Source organism: Tenrec ecaudatus, chromosome 7 (genome assembly GCF_050624435.1).
Source record: "Tenrec ecaudatus isolate mTenEca1 chromosome 7, mTenEca1.hap1, whole genome shotgun sequence".
Taxonomy (NCBI): Eukaryota; Metazoa; Chordata; class Mammalia; order Afrosoricida; family Tenrecidae; genus Tenrec; species Tenrec ecaudatus.
This window is the reverse complement of record NC_134536.1, coordinates 115,660,460-115,674,359: the sequence shown is the minus strand read 5'-3', so window position 1 is coordinate 115,674,359 and position 13,900 is coordinate 115,660,460. Positions and strand designations below refer to the sequence as shown.

The following is a 13,900-nucleotide window of genomic DNA, read 5'->3' as shown; positions in this document are numbered from 1 at the left end:
GCGTCCAGCTCCGTGGGCCAGCACACAAAGACTTCAGCTCTCAAGGCCCTTGAACGCCGTGCCAAGGAGTTTGAGATTTGAGACTTCATTTAATTTCGGGGGGACTCAATTCACAGATAAGGTCGCGACAAGAGCAAATCTGTTTCCCAGAAACAATCACCGTTGGACTCGGGAAGTGGTTGCCAGAAGCAAGATAAAGCAGAATGGGAGGGAAGATATGAGCAAGTTCCATGATTCTAAGATGCAATGGATTTTGAAGTACATTATGAAGTTCATAAAAGAATTTAGAATAAAATATGTTTATATATCAATTGCTTCTAGAAGGTAAACTAATTTCAGAAGAATAAAACTTCTACTTTCAGATCAAAAGCAATATGCAATTCTGTAAATCAGGCAAACTCTTTAAAAGTATAGTATTATAGGGCCTAAGTAACAAGAACAAATTCAAGAAATATTTTATGTTTATGCCGAATAAAATAATCCATATCACCTGCTTTTCCTATTATTCTAAGCTTACTTTGTGGTTCATTTTACAATGGCATTTGTCTTTAGGATAACCTATGTCAATTTAATCTAGCAATGAAAAGAAAAGAAAAGTGTTTGTGCTATTCTATCACTTGAGTAAGAATAGGAAAGGGAACGTATTTCTAATACTGATCAAATATATTTGTCATGAGCATAAAGTAGATGAGAATAAATAGAAATTCCCAGCCACCCATTCATGATTCTCTAAATGTGAAAACAAAACTCAACCTGAGAGTAAAAGGACCTCTTCTGCTTTTCAACTGCTTTCTTGACGTAGCTACTCCCTATTGTGATGAGCTTCACTCTTGAATTTTCAGTTAATCGAGTTTGTACTCTGGATCTGTGGCCTCTTAGGTCATTATATTATTTTACTTTTCATCTTCATATTATATTCTACAGTCTCATGTGGACTCGTTCTTCAAGGATCTACTTTCTTTAAACATATGTGATGCTCTTCAAACAAGTTTCCCTCCCTGTCCTCTCAGGAGGCCTGACGTGCTGTGGACGAGGGTCTGAGCTGCCGACCACCCGGCTGGTGATGCTAGCCCTTCAGCCACTGCAAAGGTGAAAATTGAGTCTCCCTGCTCCTGGACATATTTCCAATCTCAGAAAACCTCTATAGAGTTGCTCTGGGTTGAAAGTGAATCAATGGCACTAGTAACTTTACTTTAGGGCCATCAAGGACAGATAGGCAAACTAAGGCGGGTAGGCAAATCCAGCCCATCACCTGCTTTTGTAAATTGGGCTTTATTGGAACACGTGGAATACAGCCTGAGCCTTTGCTTACATATTGCCTATTGGAAGCTGCAGATCTATAATGACAGAGATGAGTAGTTTAGCAGATATCATCTGGTCTGTACAACCTAACATATTGACTATCTATCTGGCCCTTATAGAAGAAGCCTCTGGCTTAAAAGTACTGATCCCGTTCTTGTGAATGAAAGATCTACATTTTCATTGGAAAGGTGACACCGGCACTTTGACAAGTGGCAAAAATCAGTCTTCTCAACTTTTTCCGTTTTTTAACAATCTATTATAATAGTTCTCCATTTTCACTGTGCAGAATCACATGAAAACTTAAACAATAACAACACCACCAAAACCCTGTATGATTAGAGTATGTCCCAGATCAGAAACTACATCAATCATCAATAGTAATAAGAAAAATTTAAATTCCATTGTCTGTGTAAAACGTGACATTACACATACCTAATAATAAGTAACCTCAGGAATCAACTAACTTATATTCACAATATTTGTATTCATCTTAGATTGGCTGTTAGTTAAGTTTTTTACAAACTTAGGCTAAATTATTTTTAATTCCCTCCCCAATCTCTTGATTTCTTTTTGCACGCCACTAACTCTTTACTTCTGGCTCAAAGTTCTTTGTTCTCTTTAGCAAACTCCATCCTTTAGTAGTTGCTAATAAAAAGAGTCAATTTTGCAAACTATTTTGTTAGTAAACGGTTTTCTCTCCCATTTAGTTGTGAATGACTGTTTGGCAAGGTAGACAATGGTGGGTTATTAGTGATTTTGTCTCAGCCTTTCGGGACATGCTAATTACTGTCTTTAAGTCAAGTTGTTGCTGACGCATATGTTGCTGTTAGTCTAATTATAGGTTGCATCTATTTGTGTTTAGTAAGGTTTAACTTCAATACTCTACGTTTTACCATGAGGTATCTCAGGACTCATTAGACGGCATTCCAGCATTCATGCATTTCTCCTTGGAAAGCCGAAATTCCCTCTGGAAATCCCCATCGGCGTTCTCTTTTAATCTCACTTTCAAATGTTCTGGTACTTAATCATTTGCATTCTTGTAACCCCTCCAATACTTCCTCTCTTAAATAATATATTAAACAATGTATTGATAACTGTTCGTTCTAATTAATATATTCTTATGCCTCCAAACATGCTTTAGAATCCCCAATCTTTTATACAAGGCTCACTCTTTTATTATGGTCTTTTGTCTTCCAAAACATTTTAAGTACTAATTTTGTAATTTATTTGTCAGATTTGTTGGGCTAAAGTTGTTTGGGTATTGCTCTGAAATTCATAAAACTAAGTGAAATGAGGGAGAAATGGAAAAAGCTCAAAATCATACAAAAGGACCAGGCTTACTGTTCAAATAGAGGAAGATGGGACTCCTGAGATTAAAGCTGTTATCCACCCTTAAGGTCTGGAAATGAATTTACCTCTCTGGTCCAATTTCCTATAACGGAAACCATAACACCAAGGATGGACATACACCTTAGAACAATCAATCATTTACCATAAAAAAGGGCAGAGCATTCACCCACAGACACATTTCAATAGCGTTAGGCAAGAAGGAAATAAAGTAAAGGCAGTATGTGATGTTACGTTGTGTGAGTTTCACTTAATGGCATGAAACAAAATGTGTATGAATTGTTAAATAGAAAACTGATCTGCTTCAGAAACCTTCATATAACTCACAATAATGTGTTAAAAATAAGTCAAAACTGTTTTGGGGAAGTAAGGTTTTTTATTTTTTTGCAGTTTATCTTTTAAGGTAGTTTTTCTTCAAATGTGGTTTAGAATTTATACTATGTGTTCTTTTACATGGTGGTTTTAGTTTCTGTAGAAATTCTAGGAGCGTCCCGGATTATTTAAATGCTTCGAGAAAGGTGATCTAACTTCCTTTTGTCCTGGTGCTGGGGGTTTACCAATTTTTTTGACAAATTTCTCCTTAACTTCTCCTCTTGGATTTGCACAATACTTGTGCGTCATAAATCCACAACCCAGAACTATGCTTGGACCAGATCCAACGACCTTACCTTGGCAGGAAGGTATTTCAGACTTCAGGAAATAGTTGGTTCCCAGCCCATGCCTTACCCGAGCATGTACCTCTTCCCGTGTGGACAGTAAAATCCCATGTCCAGGCCACTAGGGAATCGATCTGGGTGAGAGAACCCCTGTGCCACTCTGGATTTACTCTTTTTCTGACCACTCTTTTTAAAGTGGCCTCCGGAGATGTCTTTCCTGAGCTTAGCTATGCATATATTTTAAATTGTTGTATTTGTGTGCTTGTAATAGGCAGCTAGTCCCTTATTGGTCTCCCTCATTACTGAGCTACAGGATAAATGTCTAACCTCTTCACGGACATTACAATTCCGTTCCTTGGCACACACATTCTCAAGGTAGTTTATCCTATATGTTCACAATAGTGCTCATCTTTTTTCTGGGGCAAACCTGTTTCCCCTGTGTTTGTCTTTTTGGATGCTAGCATTATTCCAGAGTCAATCCTGATAAAACACTTGAAGGTGACTACGAGATGCTATTGAGCAGCCCAGGTTGGCTGATTCTCTGCCTGTAGTCTCTGTGGCATGCACTGTCTGCCAGTACATGTACAGTCGAATGTACAGAGTTCTCTCCATGTGACAGTGTCAGATGCCTGTTACCAGCTTGCATGCTAATTCTAATCTCACATCATGCTCCAATTTAGGTCAAAATGGTCTCTATAAGAACTCTGATTTGATAACATCCTTTCCACTTGAAAATTCCTTCTTGGCTTCTCAATGTCTTTGGAATAAATTGGTTTTAAAGTTTTCTAAGTTGTGAAACACCCATCGAACTAGCCAATTGCTCTCAAGAGGATACTGAATCATAATGACCCTATGTTTGGTATTAGAATAGATTAATGTCCCATATCATTTCTGGTGACTGATTTTTCAGAAGGAGCTTGCCAGACATTTCTTCTGTGGTACCTCTGGGTGGCGACTCTAAATGTTATACTCTTTTAGCATCCAAGCATCTTTAACACTTGAACCACCCACCACTTGGATCCCCCTTCTCCACTGCACAATTGCAGAAAATCTCAAGTAATCAAAGTACACTTCTTTTTACTACAGAAACCTATCTTTAGACCTCTCCTATTTATGCTTTGTAGAAACCCCGTGCTGTCCCAGAGGTCAAAGAAAAGGGCCATGCGACAAGAAACCATACAGAGATCTGCAGACTGCTTCATTTTTACCTCTGTTCTTTGAAGCCATTTATCAATCTTTTGCAAAACAACAAAAAAATACTAACAACTTAAATATTGTCAATCGTACCTAGTAAAAATAGAATCAGGGAGGAAAAAACACACCCTAACATGTCAAGGTCTAAATTACCACTATTATTCCATCACAGTTTTCCCCAATCTCTCTTGCAAAATTAGTAAGATTACTAGGAAGCCAATGCCTACTGGAAGCATCTTGCCAGAGTCCCCAGGACACAGATGGATAAATAAGATACAGGCCAGAGATGGAGAACAGATTATCGTGTATGGGTGAAGTTTAATTGCACCATGTAACTCCCACCAAACAGCCGTTCCCTCCATGGGTCTAGTAAGCAGGTGGGGGAAGAAGCTGGGAAGATTCTCCTGTGAGAAATCATAGACTGGATTTCCAGGATGTCATCCTGCTGTGTATAAACTCCCACCCCCACGTGTACTTCTGCTGAGTATATAAACCTGTAAGCAACACGAGATAGCAGACACTTATTACTAAGATAATGAAAAATAATTTTTGAAATTCTGGATTGCACTTATCACTTTGAGTGATACAAAACCAAAAACTTTTATTTTAATCGCTAAGTGCAGTTCTACTCGGCTTCTCCCTTGACTCTAGATTGCCCACCTGCTTTCATTCCTCAGAAGTCTATTACTTTACTGTCTATTAAAGTTGTGAGCTATATACAGATAGTGCCCAAATATAGAAAATAATTTCATGTAGGAGAGAGATACCTGGTTTTACAGGGTAGTATTTTTATAAAAGCTACACATGTTTGTGGGGTGATAAAAAATTACTGTAGCTCGAAATGTTATAAGAAAATTTGTCAGATAGAAAACGTTGCAAATAATTTGTGCAAAACAAAGTTAGAAACTTCATTCCAAATGATCCTTGATGTGCATTAGACATCTGCTCTGCAGGTTTATCTAAAGCACACCTTATCACTGGAGTTGTCATCTGATCAATCTGCTTGGTTACTGAAAATATTAAATATTAAGCTTTCTACTCAGGTTAGAATAGACTAGGGCTTTTGGAATGGAAATTTCATAGCCCTCTTTAGCAGACCCTCCTAGGAGAAGGTAGCACATAAAATATTTATTAACGTGTCATGCTAGACCTTCACCTCTTATCTGTACAATGAATGTATGTTACAAATGAGAAGCCTGAGCATCAGAAAATTAAAAGTTTACAGAACACAAATAAAATTTTTTTTTGGAACACAAATAAATTACTGAACTGGTCCAAAAACAAAATCACTAAATCTGTGATCCAAACTTTCTAATACAGTATCACTGTCAACCTGAGACATCCACTCCAAATGCCAGATGGGATACAGGGAGAAGCATCAACCTAGATGGAGACAGGTTACAGATAGGTTTTCAAATTATCTTTACCTATGTCTCATTTCTATTGATCTGTTTTTGAAACATGCTGTTATGGATTGATTTAAATTCCTGGCACCTGTAAGTGAAAGAGGAGGGGCCAAGGAGGCTTATTTGACCCCTGACTCCTGGCAATAGAGAGGCCAAAGGAGGTCACATATAGCCACTTCCATTGCCATTCACTTCACTAACACACAAGTAATTTTGGAAAACTGGCCTAACGTGGCTTTCCTCCTGGCCTAGCTCGAAGAAGTTTTATATTTAGAGTACCTGCTCAGTCTTGTTTAGTCCATGTCTGAAACTTTCCAAATGTGCGCTCTCCTCTCTCACCACGGTGCCTTTATTTGAATCTAATATCACTGGACATGTGGAATAACACTTCGAGAAGTTCTGGGTAGCTATGATTTAAGGTAAAGCTGAAAGCCCGGCTATCTCAATGCTTACATCTTTTTTTGAATTCATTTTTGATGCAATGCTGATGTCATTTATGAGTATCCAAAACTCAGTATTCTATACATTGAAGTATCATGGAAAAAATCAAGTCAGTTAAAACATAATTTCACACACTACTTCAGGATTTCTGAACTATTTCCCCCCCGTCCATCCTTTGCCATGCAATGCTTGTTTTACTCTGGAAGTGTGTAAAAGATGTGCTATAAGAAAAATCATTATTATAAATGTCTAGATGTACAAAGATCATATACTTTTCAAGCAAATGCTGTCCTGAATTCACAAATAGGAACACTTTAAATGTATTGAAATTCCATCTATAAATTAAAATAATACTATTGACCTGCCACGGGAGGCCAGAGCAGGGAAACGCTCCATCTTAAAGCAGTCTTCTTGCTAATTTCTCGGGAATTGACAAAACACATTCCCTCCCTCAAAGCTCTTACGTGAATGCTATTTAGATGACTACACATCACTGACACATATTAACCATTTGGGGTGTATGCTATTCTGGCACATAGCATTGCTAGAATAATATGTGAGGTTTAAAAAGTATGACCCCCAAACAAACCATATGGAAAGAAAATAGCTTTAACAGATGTCTCAGTTTTAGAGTATTATGTACCACATTTTGGTAAATGATGACTTGAATTGCTCTCCGAGGCTAATGTACATGCCTCAGTTTAATAATATGACTCAGAAAGGTGCTTAGGAAGTTACCTATTTATAAGAAGATGGTCCCATATCTGCAAATAGATTCCATAGGGACAGGTAATCAAAATAAATCACTTGATATTTCCAACATAAGAAACACCACCTGCTAACCACTGTGTATTAACAATCAGAAGCCTAAATTAGGAGGTGTTTCTACCTCTCTTAATTAGCCCCCTATTTTCTAAAGGAAGCAGCATCAATGACGGCAATTTGCATGACGTTCACAAGCAATAAATAAGCGCAACGTGACCAAGATAGTTGATTAACTTACCAAGCAGGTTGAATAAATAGGTTGCATTGTAAATCTTGTCTCCAAGGGAAAATCATTTCTCAAGGGAAAGATGACCATTAGGAGGGGACGAAGGTGCCCTTACTTCATGGCAGTGAAGAAGACTGCCATTGTAAAGACTTAAAACGATGAAGATGCCAGACCCAAAGTCATTACGCACTGGATGAACTCCTCAAACCAGGAGGAAAAGAGGTTTTCTACGCTTGTAAAAAGGTACAGGTGTGAAACCTTGCCGGAGCTCTACCTCTTCCTAAAGGGCACCTATGAGTCAGAATCCACTAGGTGGCACCGAGTTGAGTTTTCTTTTCTTTTAGATGTTTAGAGCCTTTATTCAAAGAAAATGTTCATGAATATATGAGACAATGTTCTTGGAAGAATTTGAAGCCACGTTAGATTTTCACTGGTTTTAAATAAGAAAAAAGCAAATGGTGAGAGTGTTAGTAAATAAAGAAGTGGGTAAAATGGGAATGTTAATGTTTTTCTCTATGAAAACATCTCTATGAAAACATTTTCTCTCTGACCTCTAAAATCCCCTAAATATAAATAAATATTCATCAAACTTTATTTCAAAAGTTATGAGTAAAGTGAAACATAATCGTAGACTTCATTTATCTGTCTCTCTGATTCTGACAGTAACCCATGCTTCTCAAATGAGTTTCATGTGAATGTACCTTTTATTTGGGATTCTAGTTACTTTGCATCTTTACTCCTTTTTTCTGGGAGTTTTATTGTTAGATATTTATTTGTAACTGAATATTATAAATTCACAAGGTCAGCAAGTATAAATCATGGAAGTTACTTTTGCTTAATTATGTCAAGGTTTAAACTTTTAACCCTAGTATCATTTGATGCATAATTAGCCTCCAAAATTAGTTATTCATTTTTATAAAATATATATAGTGAAAATTTATTTAAATGTGAACCAAAACCCTTAATGTTTTCTAACTAGGTTTTCATGGTTTATACCTCTTAATTTTATAAATTTTTACTATCCATGTATAAGTTTCTTTTTTTTTTTTTTTTTTTTTATTTATTTATTTATTTATTTTTAATTTTAACAATTTATTGGGGCTCATACAATTCTTTTCACAGTTCATATATATACATACATCAATTGTATAAAGCACATCTGTACAGTCTTTGCCCTAATCATTTTTTTCTCTTTTTTTCTTTTATATTTTATTAGGGACTCATACAACTCTTACCACAATCCACACATATACATACATCAACTGTATAAAGCACATCCATACATTCCCTGCCCCAATCATTCTCAAGGCATTTGCTCTCCACTTAAGCCCCTTGCATCAGGTCCTCTTTTTTTTTTCCCTCTCCCTCCCCATTCCCCCCTCCCTCATATGCCCTTGGTAATTTATACATCGTTGTTTTGTCATATCTTGCCCTATCCGGAGTCTCCCTTCCCCCCTTCTCTGCTGTCCCTCTCCCAGGGAAGAGGTCACATGTGGATCCTTGTAATCAGTTCCCCCTTTCCAACCCACTCGCCCTCCACTCTCCCAGCATCGTCCCTCACACCTTGGTCCTGAAGGTATCATCCACCCTGGATTCCCTGTACCTCCAACCCTCATATGCACCAGTGTACAGCCTCTGTCCTATCCAGCCCTGCAAGGTAGAATTCGGATCATGGTAGTTGGGGGGAGGAAGCATCCAGGATCCGGAGGAAAGCTGTGTTCTTCATCGATACTACCTCACACCCTAATTAACCCATCTCCTCTCCTAAACCCCTCTATGAGGGGATCTCCGTTGGTCGACACTTGGGCCTTGGGTCTCCACTCTGCACTTCCCCCTTCATTTAATATGATATATATATACATATATACATACATATATACATATACACATATATACACATACATACACACACTTATATCTTTTTTTTTTGCATGATGCCTTACCATGTATAAGTTTCTTAACAAAATCTTAGTGAGAGCTTTTATCTAAAATTAATCACCACACAAAAAAGTGGGTATGTGATTCATGTGACTTCATGATAGAGAAGTTGATACTCAGATAGCCTTTATAGCCTGGATTTATTATTTGACACAATAGAGAACTACTGCCTATCTGAAAGCATTTAAATTCTGAAAAATTCTCAAAAATCCAAGAAGAATTTCTTTTAAACCAAAAGGGCATTGATAACAGAATAGGGAATACTTAGATTTATCATATGCTTTTTATTTTTCTTCGTCTTCTTAACTGTTCTAATATAGAGATGTTATAAAAAATAACCTAGATTTCCCCCCCAAAGGTCATGTGATGTGCATTTTAAGTAACTAAGTCCAAAATGTAGACATTGCATTACTCATTCACATACAGTGTATAAACAGGAATAGTTAGCTGACTCTGCATTTTATGTCATTGATTTGGCATAGTATCTTTCCAGAATGTGTCCCAGATGTTATGTAAAAGTACAGAGTAAATACAAAAATACACATGCATGTGGGTATGTGTATGTGACTGTGTGCCTGCATGTCTACACTGGATAAGAGGGAGGAAGCAAATCATAATTTTTATGGTGTAATAAAAGCAACTATTTAGATGATATGAATGTTTACATTTTATAATGATTTTAGTGGGCATAAGGTATAAACGATAATGCCTTACGGCCTTTAAATCTTACAGCTGACAACATAAATTTGCTGGATGATGATAAAGTATATGTTGATGCAGCTGTTGCCATAGTAAGCCATGACGAGGCATCTGCTGCGGTTCCCAGTAATTGAGCATGGACTTTTTCTGATACAAGCACCCAAAGTCTATGACTTATAATAATGAGAACCTAAAATCTAAATTGCTAGTAAAATAAAAATGAAGTGAAACCTCTGTAAGATTGTACGAGAGGACAAGAATAGTTTTCAAATGTGATAAATTCATATATATGGAATCATACTTCAGAAAATTGGGAAATGTACTCCAAGTAAATAAAATCAGCAGCAAAGATAAACTTAAAAATGACAAGTGCACACAGTATAACTTAAGGACCCCACTGTACTTTGAAGATTTGGTTTTCCTATGGGTGACGTCTTGTCCGCTATGTACTTAGACATGACAACCTGCTGACCCACATCTGGCTTTTTAACAGGTGACATGCCTAGAAATTGTGTCCTATCATTACAATGATGGGCTCAGCCATAGATCTTAAAGAGGAATTTAGAATTTCTAATTAACTCTAATGAGAATGTTTGAGTGGAAAGGTACAAACTGTTAATAGGCGGAACTGCGGGCCTATAGGTTGGAGGTTTGAGTCCACTCTCAGACCACCTAGGAAGAAAGGTCTAGTGACCTACTCCCCAAAATGCCACCGTTGAAAGCCCAAAGAGCACAGACCTAAACACGTTAGATCACCATGAGGAAGACTTGGTGGAAAAGAAAACAGTTCGGTTAATTGGATGTGCTCAATCCACTCCTCTGCTTCATAGAGAGGGCTGCGTTAAGAGAGCGTGGTGGCACAAGGGAAAGGTGCTCGGACACTACGGCATCTACCCCGCTGGCTGCGCAGAAGAAAGGGCTGCCAATTTGCGTCCACGAAAGCCTGGCATTGAGAGAAAGGGGCAAACCTTCTGGGGGGCGTTCTGCAGGTTCACAGTCTCTCTTGAGTGCCAAAACTCAAAGGTACTTAACCACAAAAAGATGATCAAAGCTGCCTTCCTCTGATTGATCTTTAGGTCTGTCTTGGAGCAGGGAAACAAACCCCCAAAGCAAACACTGTCTGATTTGAAGGGTCAGGTGCTCAGGACACTTACTTAGCTCCTCAATATGTCGGTGAGAATTGCTTAAAAATCTACAGCCCACATGGAAACTTGTGTTAAAATATATTTCCATTTCCCCTGTCTTTTAAAGGACAATTCTCCTTCAAATAGCTGGGATTTGGAAACCTGAAGTGCATCGTTCGTTTTTGAGAGGCGGTGTGTATTATAGAGGTGTTATGAGTTGGCAAGGACTCACTGGCAGTGAGCTGCCTTTTTTATGTACTAGACATGTTGCGTACTAATTGAAAATCCTCTTTTTTCTGTCTTTGAGAACACACTGTTTTGGTTTTTATATTCTTGAAAGTTCTTTATGTGAGATGCATCTTTTGTTAAAATCATGTTAGAAAGTAACTAAAAGCAGAGGAAAACGCCATATGGAATTTTAAAATCGTAAAAAGTCAGCTTCATATGTCTAGCTCTGACTCTGCACATCCTCTAGTCAACCCATTTCAAGCCTATCCTAATGCTCATTCTCAAAATCGCACCTGTGTGCCTTTCTAAGCAACCGATGCATTTTGTTCAGTCCCTCTGAACTTTGCTTGCCTTAACCAAAACAATGACCAACTGCTTCTAGCTTTATTTCCAGTACTCAACCTTCTCTTATTAACATTCTGCATTTTAACTTATTAAAAAGACAAAGGATGTTTATCACATCTTCATATTTTATAATAAGATAAAATGGTTTCCTGACACCAAATCATTCAAGGGTGCTGTGACCAATAGTACTGCAGGCAGGCAAAAACCAAAGTGGGATTTCTGTCTTCACCCTCCCTCTACACAAGGAGTGTCTCAAAATTCATGGAAAAATTAGAATTAAAAGATCGTGGGATTCCTTCCATTGCAGATTTTGAAACTCCTTCATGTCTCTCAATGCTGATAAGAACCATCAATGTTTTTCCACTTCTACTCACCACTACTCTGACTTTTCATTGATTTTCATGTGATTGCCTCCTACGACTCTCACCTCCGGTGAAAGTTTATATGTGCTATGATGTGCTATGGAAGCTAGAAACCTGCATCAGGTCACCATAGTGGACAACTTGCATTGGAGCTTCTAGCCTAAAGCACACTAGGAAAAAAGGCCTGGTGATTTTCTCCAAGGACCAATCAATGAACACCCCCATAGACCACAGCAGAATAAGGCCCAACACTGTTTTAGAAGACGGAACTCTGACATTAGAAATCCAAATGGAACTCACTGCTGGTCAATTGATTGTGACTCATAGTGACCTGACAGGACATGGGTTTCCGAGACCCGACTGCTTTACGGAAGTAGAGCGCCTTGTCTGTCTCCTACGGAGTGGCTAGTGGACTGAACCGCGTCCTCGCTGCTAGCGGACCAACACACAAGCACTACTGGAAGGTTAGACGGTACTCAAATTCCCAGCGGTTGCCACAGGGGGCTCGATCATAACAACAGTTGTGAAAATGGCCCCGGGCCCGGCGCGTTTTGTTTTGTTGCACAAGGTGTCCAATCAGTTGAAGCCAATTTGACAACAAAGCGCAACCGCAACCGAAGCACCCCCAGAAAAGCCCAAAAGAATGAGCTGGGAAGCAGAATCACAAGATCGCCACCTGCAGGCCCCCAGGCTGACGTCCCCTTTCTACTCTGGTGTCGGGGGACTACTGGGTGTGTGGATTAGGAGCCAATCGACTTGTTTTCTGCCATGTCCTGCAATGTGAGCGTTCTACGCTAAAGAAGTGACAGTTCAGACCAGCGCAGTGCAATTTGGACAAGAGGCCGGGCCGGGCATCGCAAACACACCTGCGCTTACGCAAATAGTGTAACACAAATAGACAGGGTGAAGACACGCACAGCAATTTTCATATCTCTTCCAGAGCATTTGGATGGATTTCTCCTCAGTGTTCTCTACAGTTCTATGGGTCAGGGTTGGGGAGAATCGATCGGTCTAACATCCCATGCAAATCAAGAGCACACTTTCATGTGTTATATTGTCTGTTGAGAATCTGCATGAAATATTCATGGAATAAAAAGTTACCCTTCTTAAAAATAATAAATAAAAAACCTTGAAAACGATGACAGGCAACATTCAACGGAAAGCTCCCATAGGCTTACAGTAAGGCTGAGATAAAAAGAAACTGCATTTGGATCCTTGGGAGTTAATGAAATAGTTAATAATGTCAATGCTGCATTCTAACTTCTCTTACCTCAACTACATTGTGCATGGGACAAGTCCGAGACACTCTAACAATCATTAATTGATTAATAGGATGTGAAAATGCAAATGGCCCTGATCAAAAAAGATGGTTGTGGTTTGCCGCCCATGAGTCAGTTCAACTCATAGTGACTCTATGGACAGCAACAGGAAACATGCCAGCCTCATGCCAGTCTATGCCAGCCTCACAACGGTTATGTTTGAGCCCAGCAAACCCGTGCGGTCTTGTCTCATTGTTACTGGAGAAAGACTGTGTCACTATTTAGCAATCAATTTTTAACAATATCTGTAAAAAAAATAGAAATCATGTGTTGGATGTCTGAGGTACCCTCGTGCTGGGAGACCCATATGCTTTGCAGACTTGACGACCTCCTCAAACTTCTCCATGCTTTCTTCGATGGAACAGTTAATATTCCTCTTACTAAAGGATTCAGATGCAGCACCAAACACGGCTATCTCTGTGGCTCCTGCAGCAACCTGGAAAAATAGAATTGAAAAACAAATCATTGTTTTAAAACATAAATAATATTTGAATTCTTTATCATTTGCTGTAGGATTTACAGTGAGGTTCCTTGCATCCCCCCACATG

At 38.6% G+C, this 13,900-nt stretch overlaps 1 protein-coding gene across 3 annotated transcripts in view; it reads right to left on the bottom strand.

The window, feature by feature from the left end:
• HMGCLL1 (3-hydroxy-3-methylglutaryl-CoA lyase like 1) overlaps positions 1-13,900 on the bottom strand; it is a 197,250-nt gene that overhangs the window by 76,741 nt on the left and 106,609 nt on the right. For 2 of the 3 annotated variants that reach the window (XM_075554054.1, XM_075554055.1), the window contains one exon: positions 13,640-13,788. The exons of the other annotated variant lie outside the window; for it this stretch is intronic. In XM_075554054.1, the coding sequence (XP_075410169.1) occupies positions 13,640-13,788 (149 nt within the window). The remainder of the gene's footprint in view (positions 1-13,639; positions 13,789-13,900) is intronic. 3 annotated transcript variants of the gene reach the window in all.